Source organism: Benincasa hispida, chromosome 12 (genome assembly GCF_027475165.1).
Source record: "Benincasa hispida cultivar pf3 chromosome 12, pf3_genome.v1.1, whole genome shotgun sequence".
NCBI classification, from domain to species: domain Eukaryota; kingdom Viridiplantae; phylum Streptophyta; class Magnoliopsida; order Cucurbitales; family Cucurbitaceae; genus Benincasa; species Benincasa hispida.
In genome coordinates this window covers 65680419-65695809 of record NC_143489.1, presented here as the reverse complement: position 1 = coordinate 65695809, position 15391 = coordinate 65680419, and the positions used below count along the sequence as shown (strand labels likewise).

The 15391-nt window shown below is 32.3% G+C and overlaps 2 protein-coding genes across 2 annotated transcripts; both read left to right on the top strand.

The window, feature by feature from the left end:
* Positions 1-1066: 1066 nt before the first annotated feature.
* On the top strand, positions 1067-5823 carry MPK12 (mitogen-activated protein kinase 12). The gene is made up of 6 exons (XM_039019968.2): positions 1067-1724; positions 3032-3161; positions 3521-3658; positions 4312-4644; positions 4806-4989; positions 5408-5823. Exons 1-6 carry the CDS (start codon positions 1570-1572, stop codon positions 5578-5580), a joined length of 1113 nt encoding a protein of 370 aa, XP_038875896.1. The 5' UTR covers positions 1067-1569; the 3' UTR covers positions 5581-5823.
* Positions 5824-12866: 7043 nt separating this feature from the next.
* Positions 12867-14865, top strand: LOC120068033 (receptor-like kinase). The gene has a single exon (XM_039019703.2). It carries the CDS (start codon positions 13228-13230, stop codon positions 14632-14634), a length of 1407 nt encoding a protein of 468 aa, XP_038875631.1. The 5' UTR covers positions 12867-13227; the 3' UTR covers positions 14635-14865.
* The last annotated feature ends 526 nt before the right edge of the window (positions 14866-15391 follow it).

Below are 15391 nucleotides of genomic sequence, written 5' to 3'. Positions count from 1 at the left end.
TGTCAATCGTAACCGTAATTAGATTGGTCTTAAAAGTATATAAAATATAGATTCTTTTAAAAATTTCTTCAATTTGTACCAAATAAAGTTTTAGAAGGGAGATATAAACCTATAAATTTGTTAAAATTATATGTACTTTACTTTAGCATATTTTTCCACTACAGAGTACAGAACAAATATCTTAAACAGTCATGTCGGCATTAATTAGTTCAATTGATCTATCAACTCCATCATCTCAATGTAAACCAGAAAAAACTTTTGTTTATTAAAAGACAATTATTGATTGTTAATTGCTAATTCTTCATTATTAATTAACTATGTTGTTTGACAATTATTAATTGCTTTACTCTACTTATTTTCAGAATTCAAATGGGACTTTAAGTCAACTATAATTGACATGTATTATCTCTTTAGAAGTCGTAGATTCAAATTCTCATGCCACTTAAAACCAAGGAAAATTCATACAATATTAAATAGCACATACAAAAAAGTTCAAATTAAAAATTGAAAGTTTACGATTCTATTATATATAGAATTTAAATTTGTATCCTTAAAAAATTTTAATTTCTCAAGAATTAAAATTAAATGTTTCGCGACCTAATAGACATTTTTGAAAATTCAAAGATCAAATAGACATAAATTTCAAAGTTCAAGGATTAAACTTGTAATTTAACTTTTCTATCTATATAACTTAAAGTTTTTTAGAAAATAATCATTAAAACAAACCACTACAAAATAATATCTCGAGTGACAAAGAGATTAAATCATTATGAGTAAAGGGTTTGAAGAAGAGAAGAAATGTGCTTTTCCAATGCCTTGAATGCAAGGGAGTGAATGTGCTGACATTGTAAAAGAATCTTACATTGGAGAAGGAAACATCGATCATCTCATGCACAATCCTCACTGGCTCTTTAATGAAAAAAGAGACCTCCATAAGATCCACAGAAACATCATTTATCAAATTAACCATTTCTAGATGAATATTGAGTTGAGTAAGACTAAGAACTAAAACTTTGACCACATTGCATCTTGGTATGAATGTATAACCAGTGGTGAACACTGATCCAAGCAAGATAAAGAATGTTATATATAAAATAAAAAGGAAAGAAATTCCAAGCAATCTAAAGTAAATTCAAGGTCTGAGTCATCAATCAATCAAAAAAGAGAGAGGACAAGAAAAAAAAAAGAAAGAAGTCAAGTCTGTTCAAATTAAAAAAAGAAAGTTGATCGAAGTCGTCCATGGAAGTACGAATGAGAGAGCATATATACACACACAGGCCGCCCAGTCTCCTCGAAGTCGTCCAAATGAAAGTGCGTATTTGTTTCAACTTCTCCCCATATTCCTCTCTTTCAACATCTCTCTTTTAACTCTAAACAATCCTCAGACAAATCTTCAGCTACCTTTTCCTGCTAATTTCAACACACCCCTCTTCAAATTTCTCCCATATCTCGAACACCCAATTCACTTTTACCCTTAATCTCAATTGGGTTATCTTCCTTTCCCAGTTTTCTATTTGGGGTTTTCCTCAATTTTGATTTCTTCTCTTCCTTGAGACCTCGGGAGTGTTAATGGAGTCCAATTCTTTTGATCAGAACATCAGGGGAGTCCCTACCCATGGTGGTAGATACATTCAATACAATGTGTATGGGAATCTATTTGAGGTTTCTAGGAAGTATACTCCACCCATAAGGCCAGTTGGGAGAGGAGCTTATGGAATTGTATGGTATAAAGTTTTTCTTCTCTGCTTGTTCCTTTTGCTGGTTATTGTTTGTTCTTCAAACTTGGAAATTTTAGAGATATTTCATGAAACTTTTCGATTGTTTCTATGGAGATGTGTCGATTCATTTGAAATAATGTGTTTGACTTGTGTTGTTTGAGAATTGAGTTGGACTAAGATTGACCATTCTAACTTTAAGTAGAATTCTTGATATATATGTTTAATTTTGTTTTTGTTGATTTCCTTGGTTCTTTTGAGTTTATGTGTTTAGTAGAATGCGCTGATTCTGAGACTGCTTTGAGTTTTGATTCACTTCTTTTCTTTTCCTCCATATTTGTCCAATTTCGGTAGTTGTTCGGGCCGAGATTAAGAAAGTCCAAAAAGTTGATGATTTGAATGTGCTATTAAATGAAGTTAAAGTTTTTATTTTGGTCTCGATATCATTCATTAAAACAATTGGCCAAAAAGGGTGCTGTTTGTAAAAGAGAACTTTTTTTGTGCTTTTTGTGACAGATTTCCCCAAGTTCTTCCTTTTATCTTGTTTTATATTATTCAAGCATCCCATCTTCTCTGTCTTCTGCAATTTACTAGGTTCTATCTTGGTAAGATCAATTTAAAATTTTTTAAACATGTTTAGGTAATCTTTATAGACATTTATGCTTTCTGTTTTAACGATCAATATGAGATTTGATCTTCTGCTTGTATGTACATTGTTTCTTATTCCTGCTCTGCTGTATCACATTGTCTTGTTTAGATGTATTTCTCATCGAAGCTTTTGTTATCACCTATACACCCAAATTTTAAAGTCAGTATTGATAAATTAAGGTAAATTAATCTTTTAATACATGTGAAGCTTTAACACTCTCCATGCTCCTCACTTTTGTACTCAAGAATTAACACGAGAGTCTAGAAGTGAACTATCAATATGAGTTGGGAAGGGAATAACATTGCAGGAGTTTGAACTCATTACCTCCTAGTTATCACAAAAACACCAACAAGCTTAAACTAATAAGTTAGTAAATTTAATCCTTTAACCATAACAGCTTTTAGCTTTTACTATATATATCTGAGTTAAAGAATTTTTAATAATTCTAATCTCTTTATTATGGAACTTGCAAGATTCTTCTTGCATACAAGCATTAGAATTTCCTATAGCACATGAATTTCATAAGGTATATACTCTTTTGGGACTTTTTGCGGACTTGTGTTTTGTAATGCCTTTGTATTTTTTTCATTATTGTCGATGAAAGTTTGGTTTATAAACAAATATTATCAACAATTAAAGCAACACATTACTTCTTTGTCTCGTTCAGCGCTGCTTCGAACTCAGAAACAAATGAAGAGGTTGCAATTAAGAAGGTTGGCAATGCATTTGACAATAGAATTGATGCTAAAAGGACCTTACGAGAAATCAAGCTTCTTCGACACATGGATCATGAAAATGTAAATTTCAGCATCTATGTTACTTACTTCAAATCATTAGTTACATTATCTAACTTGTTTATTATGCTACTTTCTTGATCTTAATGTCTGTTACTTATATGTATTAGTTTTCTCCCTATTGGAGTATCCATCTCCATATGAAGTATGAGCATTAGCCGAAGGGATTTAACAATTAATTGAAGAAGTCTATTTCATATTCTCAGTTCGATATTCTATCAACCATTTTTTTTAATTCTTTTTTTTATATAATTACTACTGTAAATTATGTGCTAAGGTATTTTTCAAAACATGATATTACTTCTTCAATTATGTGGTGAGGCTAAACCTTTTTTTTTTTCTCTTTTTTCCCTCAACTGCAGATTATTGCTCTCAAAGATATTATAAGACCTCCTCAGAAGGAGATTTTCAATGATGTATACCTTGTTTATGAATTGATGGATACAGATCTAAATCAGATAATACGGTCCAACCAGTCGTTGACTGACGACCATTGCCGGGTTGGTACCTTCTCATCTTCTTGCAATTACAGTACTATAAACATTTTAATTAGACATTATCCTGTTTATGAATTCAACAACTAAATATGTTACTTTAAAAAAGATTTACTCACTTCATAGTTCACTTTCTTCTTTCATTCACTCATATTGAAAAGTTTTTCACGTCACAAGATCAAAGTTATCAATGCCAATAATCATAATATGCACCTCTGTTAATTCTAGAAATTCTTACCAGTAGGAAATTGCTACTCCATTCAGCTGTACACATTTCCATCAAGAGTTGACTTTCAAATATCATTTGAGGAACTAAAGAAAGCCTCCAATTTGAATGGTCCCTACAATAACCGGTGGTCTAAATATTTTCAACTTCGTTTCGATCTTAACATCTAACTTTTTCCTTTTAATTTTTCTGTAAGAGGAAAAATGATAAATTTACACCCTTTCCCATTGGTGGGATATGATACTTCTTGACTAAAGCTGAAACACTTACATAAAGAATTAATGATTGTTAGATTTTATCTTCTTTTTCCCAAGTAGTGAATTTCCTGTGGGGTGAATTGGGATTCTTTTTAATGTTAAGCTACATCTAAAAGTATGAATTTGTTGATGCTTCGTTGAATCTTATTAGTACTTCAATTTGTATCCATATGCAGTACTTTCTGTACCAGTTGTTACGAGGGCTAAAATACGTACATTCTGCTAATGTTCTACACCGTGATTTGAAGCCAAGCAATTTGTTCCTCAATGCAAATTGTGACCTAAAAATTGGAGACTTTGGGCTTGCAAGGACAACTTCTGAAACCGATTTTATGACCGAGTACGTTGTTACTCGGTGGTATCGTGCACCTGAATTGCTTCTTAATTGTTCAGAATATACTGGAGCAATAGATATTTGGTCTGTTGGCTGTATACTTGGTGAAATTATGCACAGACAACCATTGTTTCCTGGAAGAGACTACGTCCATCAGCTGAAACTTATCACTGAGGTATGTTTTCCAGTTATCAGAATCTGCCTTTGCTTCCTATTTTTCACTCTTTCCCCAACTCTTGGTACTGAATGACAGTAAACTATAGACCAATTTTGTGGCACAACCTTGAGAATGCCTCTAATCTGACTTCACACCCGTTTTCCTTTTGGTTTGTGAAGCTCATTGGGTCACCCGATGACTCGAGCCTTGGATTCTTACGAAGTGACAATCCACGAAGATATTTTAGACATCTTCCTCAGTTCCCCAAGCAACAGTTTTCCACTAGATTTCCCACCATGGCTCCTGCTGCTATTGACTTGCTGGAGAAGATGCTAGTCTTTGATCCTACTAAGCGCATTACAGGTATAGTTCAACCCAGTGACTTACATAACTAAACCAACTCTTCTAGCTCTGTATTTGGAAAGTTATAGCCTAAAACACTGTACAACAAGGTGAGATTTGGTTTTTGTCTGCTTGATGAAAGATAATTTAACTCCGAGGAATATAAGTAAACCTTAGACTCTGATCCCTCTTCTGTTATAGCTTGGGAAAGCTTGTCAATTTCTCATATTTTTTTGGGGATTTACATTTAAATGGTAGTGCATATAATAATCACAGTGGTAGTACATATATTCCTTACGATGCAAAAGATTATGTATTCTTTTCAACCTCACTTGAACAGGATCGGTTCTATAGGTTGTACAACTATGTCTTTGAGTTCTAAAGATTATCTATTCTTTTCCTTCTTTGGATGATCACATCAAACCTCGATGATCTGCAGTTGATGAGGCATTGTGCCATCCATACTTGGCACCTCTGCATGATATCAATGAGGAGCCAGTATGTCCGAGGCCTTTCAGTTTTGATTTCGAGCAACCGTCGTATACTGAAGAAAACATCAAGGAACTTGTATGGAGAGAATCCGTGAAGTTCAACCCCGATCCCGCTTTTTGAGGATCATGTCTGTTGTATTCCTTTAACTGATGAAGAACAAGATCCATTTAGTGTTACCGAGAAACCAATTTGCGGTAAATGTCTGTAGTTTGAAGAAAATACTGGGCAATTTCAGCTCTCCATCCTTTTCCCTCTTTTTTTGTGTTGCATTGTTTTGGGATGTAAAATAGATCAATGAATCAGTCTTTGGACATTCTTGAAAACTCTCTTAATCAATGCAGTTGTTATATGCCATTTTGTCTACTTAAATGGAAGATAGAATAAGTTTTTAACTTAGTTTTTTAGCTTAAAATAAAGTTTAGAAAGTCCTTCAGTTTTATTTATAGGTTCTAGATTATTACTTTTTTTTAGTCCAACAATTTGAAGATGAGAACTCAAATTTTTGATCTCTTGATAAAAAGTTGTATGCCTTATGTCAATTAAGCTATATTCGTAAGTGATTTCTAGTGTTAGGCATGTCTATTAGATAAACATGGATAAGGGATGGAAATAGTTATTAGTTTGATAAATCTTTGAAAAGTCAAGATTGAGATACTGATTTGAATAGAATGTTGAGAAAAATTAAGAGGTTGTTTAGTAGGTAATTTGAAAATGGTTGAAAGTGCATTAGCCCTAAGGGCATATTTGTCTTTTCCTTTATGCCTACTAAAATTAGGGTTTCCCTCATTCTATTTAATATGAGTTTAGGGTCTCTTGTATGTATGACATTAAAATAATAAAACCTTTTCTATCGTGGTTTTTCTTCCCTGAATTAAGGTTTTCCACGTCAATCTTGTGTTGTTTCTTTTTCTCTTTCTATTTCAATATGGTATCAGAGCAAGGCGATGAAACTCTAACCCCGATAGAAGAAATTCAATAAAAACAATGGATTCAATGAAAACGAGGTTGTATTTTATGTTTTCAAATGTGTTGCTAGTAAATTTAGAATTGAATTCCAATTTAAACAATGGTTCGAAATGTGTTTACTAATATATTTATAAATCATATAAAACCTAATATAAGCTACTATTAATTATTTTATGAATATGTTTTATGCTAAAAAAAAATTATATATGTTGTAAATTTGAGGTACACAATGAGAACATGGATTGTAATAAAATATAAAATTAAAATAAATATAGTATAATAATAAAATAAATAAATATTACAATAAATCAAACATAATATATAAATTAAAAAAATAAAATAACTTAACAAAATAAGAAATGAGAAAATTCTCAAATTTTTCCGTTTTACATGGACACTAAGAATGAGTATTTACAAGACACATGGATAATACTTTGGAAAATGGAGACATGATACATGGTCAATGACACTAAGCATGAGCATCTAATGACCATCTATTTTCTATAATATTTATAATACTCCCGGGATGCCCATTATATATATATATATGAAATACACATCATTAAAACCTTACTAGGAAAAACCCAATGAGAAGAAAAACCCAATGGGAAAAAAACCTAGTGAAGGAAAAAGAGTACATATTTCATATAATACATACTCCTAAAAAAAATACAATATATTTGCTTCCCTCACGAAAATATCACTTAAGATCTTTGAGACGCTGCATTCCAATGTGCACAAAATTTTTAAAAGTTGCGGTTGGTAATGTCTTTGTAAATAAGTCTATCAAGTTATTCTTCGAACACATTTGTTGTACAGTGATGTCGCCATTTTCTTCAAGATCATGAATGTAGAAAAGCTTCGGTGAAATATACTTTATTATATCTCCTTTAAACTGTTTTGTCTTCGTATAATATTGTTGAGAGATTTTTATTAGAAGACAAGTTACATGTTTCATGAATATGCTGAGTCATTGACCTTAGCCATACACATTCTTGACTAGTCTTGTGAATTGCAAGAATTTCAGCATGATTTGAGAAAGTGACCGTTATGGTCTGTTTCACGATTGCCATGATTTAGAAGTTCCTCTATATATGAACAGATAACCTGTTTGAGATATAGTTTTGTGTGGATCAGATAAATATTCAGAATCTGCATAACCAACTAGATCAAAATTTGATTTATTTGAATAAAAAAAACTCATATCAATTGTTCCTCAGGAATAACGAAGTATACGCTTGATTTCATTCTAATGTCTTTTTGTTGGAGAAAAACTATATCTTGCTAATAAATTTACTGAAAAATGCAATATTTGGTCTTGTATTATTAACAAGATACATAAGTACACCAATTGCACTAAGATATGGTATTTCAAGACCAAGAAGTAGTTCATTATCTTCTTGAGGTTGAAATATATCTTTCTTTATATCCAATGAACAAACTTCCCTTGGAATATTTAATGGATGTGCTTTGTCCATATAGAATCTTTTCAAAATTTTTCAAGTTACTGAAGAATAAATATTTCATTTGCTAAATGCTCAATTTTTCAAACCAAGAAAATTTTTTGTTTTTCTGAGATCTTTCATCTCAAATTCTCTCTTAAGATATTCTATTGCCTTTGAAAGCTCTTCAAGAGTTCCAATTATATTCAAGTCATTAACATATACCGTTATAATAGCAAATTCTAATCGTGATTTTTTTATAAAAACACACAGACATATTGGATTATTTTGATATCATTCTTTCAATAAATATCCACTCAAACGATTGTACCACATTCGTCCTGATTGTTTCAATTCATATAGTGATCTCTGTAACTTTATTGAATACCATTCCCGAGAATTCGATGTATATGTTTCAAGTATCTTAAATCATTCTAGAATTCTCATATAAATATCATTATCAAGAGATCCATATAAATATATTGTGATTACATTTATAAGACGCATATCTAGACTTTCATGCACAGTCAAGCCAATTAAATATCTTAATGTAATTATATCCACCACCGGAGAATACGTCTCCTTAAAATAAATACCGCAACTAGTCTTGCTTTATATCTTGTGACCTCATTATTTTCATTTCTTTTCCTCACAAATACCCATTTGTATCCCACATGTTTAACACCTTCTAATGTTCAGACTACTAGTCCAAAAACCTGATGTTTTGAAACTGAGTTTAATTTTGCCTCGATTGCTTCTTTCCACTAAAGCCAATCTTTTCTATGTCGACATTCTTTAACAGATTTTGGTTCAGGATCCTCATTTTCAAATATAATATCAAGAGCAACATTATACTAAAAAATGTTGTCAATAATTACATTAGTTTGATTCTATCTTTTTCCTGTCATGACCCAGTTTATTGAAATCTCATTAATATCTTTAAGTATTTTACCTTCCTCACTAGTCATGTCAAGGATTTTTTTCATGTGTATTTACATCCTCAACCAAGTCTTTTTCAATATTAATTATTTTTCGTTTTCGAGGATTTTTATCTTCGGAACTCACTGTTCTACTACGCTTCTGGCGTGTTCTAGACTCATTAGTGAAAACTTGTAGTGTTGGGCTATCAATTTTTTATGGAACATTTGCAGTTGGTATATGTGACTTAGTTACTTTTTTTGCATCTATAAATGCATTTGGTAATTGATTTGCTATATTTTGCAAATGAATTATTTTCTAAATTTCAAGTTCACAATGATCTGTACAGGGATCTAAATGAGATAATAACGATGCATTCCATGTAATTTCTTTTTCTAATTTCTTAATTCCTCCCCCTAATATTAAAAAATTTAGCTAATTAAAATGATAATCAGCAGATCGTGCAGTAAATACATCACCGGTTAGGGGTTCAAAACATTTAATAATTGATGGGAATCATATCCAATATATATTCCAAACCTTCTTTGAGAAGCCATGTTAGTGCGTTATGGTGGAACAATTGAAACATATACTGTACATCCAAAAATTCTTAGATGGAAAATGTTTGACTCATGATTATAAGCTAATTGTAATGGTGAGTACTTATGATAAGCTACTAGCCTAATGCGTACAAGTGACGTTGCATGCAAAATAGCATGTCCACACACAGTTGAAGGAACCTTAGCTCTCATAATTGATGGTCTTGCAATTAATTGCAAACGTTTTATAAATGATTCTGCTAAACCATTTTGTGTATGAACATGAGCTACAGGATGTTCAACATTTATTCTAATTGACATATAATAATTATCAAAAGTTTGGGATGTAAATTCATCAACATTATCAAGACAAATGATCTTAATTATATAATCAGGAAATTGTGCTCTTATCTTAATTATTTGAGCAAGTAATCTTGCAATTGCAAGATTTCGACTTGATAATAAGCACATGTATGACCATCTACTTGATGCATCTATTAATACCATAAAATATCTAAATGTTCCACTTGGTAGTTTAATAGGTTCACATATATCTGTTGGGGTTGATGCCCTAAATCTCGTAAAGTCCCATAGTCTATAATTGTAATGTACAAACATTTTATTTATGTAATAAAATATGTGATGTTTTATTTCAAAATTAGTTGCATTAACCACAAATCAATAAAGTAACATCCAAGGTTATCTTTGTAGCTTAAACATTTATGTAAAGACATACAAGTGTATCACGTTTAAGTAATAACCTAAACGGTTTGTAGTAGACGAATAAGGTTGGATATCTTATCCTGGTGACACTACGAGTATGACCCGCTTTGTAGATGTTAGAATTGTTGTAAAGTGCTACAAATGATCTGATCCTGATTATTTCATGTGGAGATATGTGAGCGGAAATATTCTATACAAAGGAGTTTGTATAAAATCAGACCACAAAATGTTTAGTCTCATTATATAACACTGTTCATAACAGAGACTTTCATTTCACCAGGATAACTATAGGTAACATGACCTGAATCCTGAGTGAGCTGTGAACTCCTGCCTATGAAGGCGGTCATTTGATTTGTATGGGTGAGAGTGACCAGATCGCTAACTCAACAAGTCTACCATTTTGAGGATTTATCTGATTAGGGAGTTATGAACATAACTATGCAAGAAGGAATTCACTCCTTTCCCAATGTCGAGGTAAGTAGATAAATTGCTCCCTTAGGGACTGATTTCGGGGCTTGAACAATGTGGTGCCACAATCTCTCCTGACCTGAGAGGGGTTTGGTCATAGTTGGACTATGATTTATTGTTCATTAGAGGGATCAGTGGTACTTAAGGAGTTAGATGTAACTACAGGGGCAAAACGGTATTTTGGTCCAACTGTACTTACGAGCAATTTGTGAAGGGTCAATGTACTGTTGTCTGTCCAATTGGCACATAAATATATCTGTAGTGTGAAGAGTACAGCTATCGGTTTTTAGTGGAGTGCCCGACAGTTAACGGATGGTGAATAATTTATTTAAAAGAGTTTAATTAATTATTCATGTACCATTGGAGCTTTAAGCTACAGGTCCATGAGTCCTCTTTGTAACTCAACGAGAATTAATGAGAATCAATTTTTGGATAAATTTGAATTGTTCAAATTAATTGAGAGAATTAGTTATATGTGATATAATTAATTTAATATAATTATATATGATATAATTACGATAATGTATTTTGATATATTATAATATAAAGTTTATGTGATAGGAAATAAATATTTGAATATGATTCAAATACTATTTATATGAATTTAATTATACTAAATGTCATTGGTGAGAGAATTGAAACTATAAGTTATATTGTATTTGATACAATTTAGAAACTATAGGTTATGTGTTATATTTGATATAACATATAGTTTAATATATATTATATGATAAGGTAGTTATCATATAAATATATTAAATCGGTTTATAAAAATAAATTAATTTCATTTCATTTATTTTTTTAAAATCATTTTGGAAGGAAGTTACCTTCTTTTCTCTCTAAAAAACATGGCAGTGAGGAAGAGAAGTGAGGTTCTTCTTCTTCCTAGTGTGGTTTTCACAAGAGTGAAAAAAACACATAAAAGTTTTGTGAGAAAATTGGAACATCATTTCTTCCTCTCAACACTCTCAAAAACCCCTCTTCCAAAATAGTCAGAGCCCACAAAACTCCTGGATTCTCATCCAGAAAATACAGAGGAATCTTTTTTGGTGGTGTCGTTGTAGACGGTTAGAGAGTTCGAGATTATTCATGACAAGATTCAAAGAAGGAATCTCGTGAAGAGTTCTTCAAGGGTAAGGTTTCTTAAACCTTTTTTCTTTTCTGTAATCTTTGTTTTAAAGCATGCTGCAATTTTCTTTTAAATGCATAATCTGTATGTTTTTGCAATAAAATTTATGTTATGTAAATTTTGGGTATTTGGTCCAATCTTATATTTTCACTCAAGGACCTTCAATTGGTATCAAATCCAGGTTTCTGGTCCAAAATTTTCCAAAATTTCAGATTTTACAGTGTTCTGGTAGGATTTTGCATTTTGTAATTCATGTGATGAATGTTCTGTGGAATGTATGATTTTTGCAATTATTGGATGTTTTCGGGATTGGACTGTATAGACTTATCGCTTTCTTTTTACAAATTGGTTTGTAAGGGTCCGTGTGTTTTGGGGTGTTTAATTGCGATCGAGTCTGTGTTTAAAGTTTCAAGTCGCTCGTGCTGTTCCCGGTGTATTTTCTGGAGAAAACGAAGTCTCCTTTGAAAGAACAAGAAAGCTCGTTCAATCGTTGTTGGGTGATGCCTGCTGTGCAATGACACTTGGCGTGAGGTGCTATGTGATAGTGCCCTGCGATCATGGCTATACGATAACACTGTGCAATCGTGGTTAAAAATTAAGAAATAGGAAACAAAAAATAAGAAATGAAAAACATGAAATGAGAAACAAAAACATTATCATGGAAAACAGATCCAGAATTGTCCATTCTTTAGTTGTGCATGATCACTCTTATTCTAAAACTATTAATCACATGCTAAATGACTAAGAACATGAAAGAACTCTATTCTCCCTGAAGTCTCTTGATTTACCTCCATGGTCTTTGATTTTTTATTTATTTATTTTTTTAAAAAAAAAAAACCTTATTTTTAGATCAGTGACCAAATGTAGTGTTTGGAAATTCACTAAAATTTAAACCTCATTTAAAAAAAAAAATAGAAACATTTCCAACTAACATCATTGCATTACAATTTTTACCAATTTAAATATAGTTGAACCAGTCAAAACATACATTATTGATCAAAAGGTTAAAGGTACATCCCTCATCGTTCGCATATAGTTGAACCTATTTTTTTTTTCTTTTTTAAATAATTTATTATATTTCAAATATATTGAGTACAAAAATACACCCGACTTTTTGTGATCGTAAATTTGGAGAGCCTCACTCATAGAAATGGAAAAAGTTGGAGTGGTCAATTTTAAAATGATACATATTAAGGATTATAGAATTGGCTTAATGTTCATTATCTAAAGATATATAGGTCTGTATTTTGTCATTTCTACGAGTATCCCCTCCCAAATTTATGATAAAAAAAAAAAAAAAAAATTAAGTATACTTTTTTTCAAGAGATTCGAACCACATACCACTAGATCGTAACACATACCATGTATGAGACATGTTCATTTTGTCATTTCAAATATATGGAGGCAGAAAGAGAAAATAATATGAATATTGTAGTGTAGCAGTGGACTTCGTCTTCAAATCTTAGCTGTATGAAGTGATTGGTTGGTTCCATTTGTATCCCATTAATTCAAACGCGGCTTTCTCTTCTTCTTCATCATCATATTCTTCTTCTTCTTCCTCTCAACTGTCAATCCTCTTCCAATGGAGTTTCTGAAGCCAATTCTCTTTGCTTTCATACTTTCTTCATCAACAATCCCTATTCTTTCCTTTTCCCATTTCTCTCCCATCGATCACTATCTCGTCGACTGTGGGTCAACCCTAAAGTCCACCGTCGATCATCGCATCTTCCTCTCCGATTCCTCCCCTTCAAATTCACCATTTCTCTCTTCTCCCCGCTCTTTCTCCCTCAGAAATGAACACCCATTTCAGGGTTTGCCCCCGATTTACAGTTCAGCTCGGGTTTTCGAGGTGCCATCCAAGTACGAGTTTCAGATCAGAGACAAAGGCACACATATGGTACGTCTCCATTTCCAAACTTTTAGTTCTTCCAATTTGGATCTCATTCGTGCTCAATTTCACGTTCTGGTTAATGGGTATGTGATTTTGAGTAATTTTAGTGGGGTCTCTGCTGTAAACCCTAGAATCAAGGAGTTTCTTATCTGGATTGAAACTGAAACTCTCGAAATTACCTTCGTCCCTGTTAAGAAATCGAATTTCGCTTTTGTTAACGCGATTGAAGTTATCTCTGCACCTAAAGATCTTGTTGCTGATTCTGCAAAATATTTGAGTTATGAACGTAGTGAAGATGTTAATGGGTTGTCCAAGGAAGGGCGTGAAGTCTTGTATAGAGTCAATGTTGGAGGGCCTAAGGTGACTCCCTTTAATGATTCTTTCTGGAGAACTTGGGTTCCTGATGATGAACACTTTGAATCAACTGAGGGATCAAAGAAAGTGTATTCTAGTGGAAGAATTAAGTATCAGGAAGGTGGAGCAAGTCGTGAAGTTTGTCCTGATAATGTCCATAACTCTGCCCGAGTGATCAAGAGTACTAATTCTTCAATTCCAAACACGAATATGACATGGACCTTCCCGGCTATTGATGGATACAATTACCTTGTTCGCTTGCATTTTTGTGATATTGCAAGTATGTCAATTGGTTTTCTGTTTTTCAATATCTATGTTAACGGGTACATGGCATACGAGAATTTCGATCTCTCAACCGCTACAAATTGGGAACTTTCTACGGCGTTCTATGTCGATTTCATGGTCAGTGGTGATCAAGAAGGGGTTCTTAGAATTGGTATCGGAAGCTCTAACCAGAGTGTTCCATATGCTATAGATGGTCTTCTAAATGGAATTGAGATTATGAAGTTGAATAACTCTTTTGGTAGCTTTGCTGGTAACCTGTCTGCGGATATGGTTTTGAAGAGATGTCAAGGAAACACTGTTAATTTAGTTCCTTATATAGTGATTCTGTGTTTGATCGTAACTGTGTCGCTGATGTTCCGTCAGAAGGTAATCGGGAGGGACGATTCTTTCTCGTGGTCGAAACTGCCCGTGGTGGATAGTTGGAAAGTTAAATCTAGCATGGGAATAGTCAATTCCTAGTTAAAGCCTGTTCAAACTTAAGGTTACATAAAATTTTATTCAATGTCTAAATATAGAAGTTGGTGGAGGAGTTATTGTATTTGAAAGCCAGTAAACTAAATAGAAATCTGTAACATAAAGTTTCTTTTGAATGTTAAGTTTGTTTCTTTAGTCTTTGTGATACATTGTTGTTATCTGTAATGATTCTATGGAAGTTATTGAGAGAAAACAATCTGAAGGAATTGGCATATCCATGTATACTTGTAAAGTTCTTTCATTCTCTTTTCATATTGGATCTTTAGACAAAAAGCACCCTTGATTATGTTCATGTACTTGTATACTGATTACCTCCTTTTCTCTCCCTCTCACTCTCGATTTTATCTCTTTCTCTCTCTCAAACCGTCCCCAATCTCCCACACCGTCCCCGTTCCCTCTCTGTCCTTCGTAAAAGGATATTCCTTTTTTCTTAAAAAAGTAATTATTATCATTATTTTTTTAAAAAATAGACTAATTTGAGTATTGAACCTAAGATTTGAAAGTGTATAATCATTCTCACGAGTGTCCTTAATACCAATAGGCCAATTATCATAATATGAATACCAAATGAAAACAAATTTGAAAGAAACTACTTTTGTTAGTTATCAAATTTACACATTTTTTAGAAATGTTTTTTAAAATTTAGAAATAAGAAACAAAATAATATTTATCAAACAAATTTGTTTCTCAAAAAACGAGAAATGAGAACATTATCAAAGGGGTTCATAATTTTTGTTTTATT

Coding starts and splice junctions, on each gene's coding strand:
- LOC120068033 (XM_039019703.2), top strand. CDS start 13,228: ATGGAGTTTCTGAAGCCAATTCTCTTTGCTTTCATACTTTCTTCATCA.
- MPK12 (XM_039019968.2), top strand. CDS start 1,570: ATGGAGTCCAATTCTTTTGATCAGAACATCAGGGGAGTCCCTACCCAT. Junction 1,725..3,031: donor GGAGCTTATGGAATTGTATG/GTATAAAGTTTT, acceptor TGTCTCGTTCAG/CGCTGCTTCGAACTCAGAAA. Junction 4,990..5,407: donor TCCTACTAAGCGCATTACAG/GTATAGTTCAAC, acceptor GATGATCTGCAG/TTGATGAGGCATTGTGCCAT.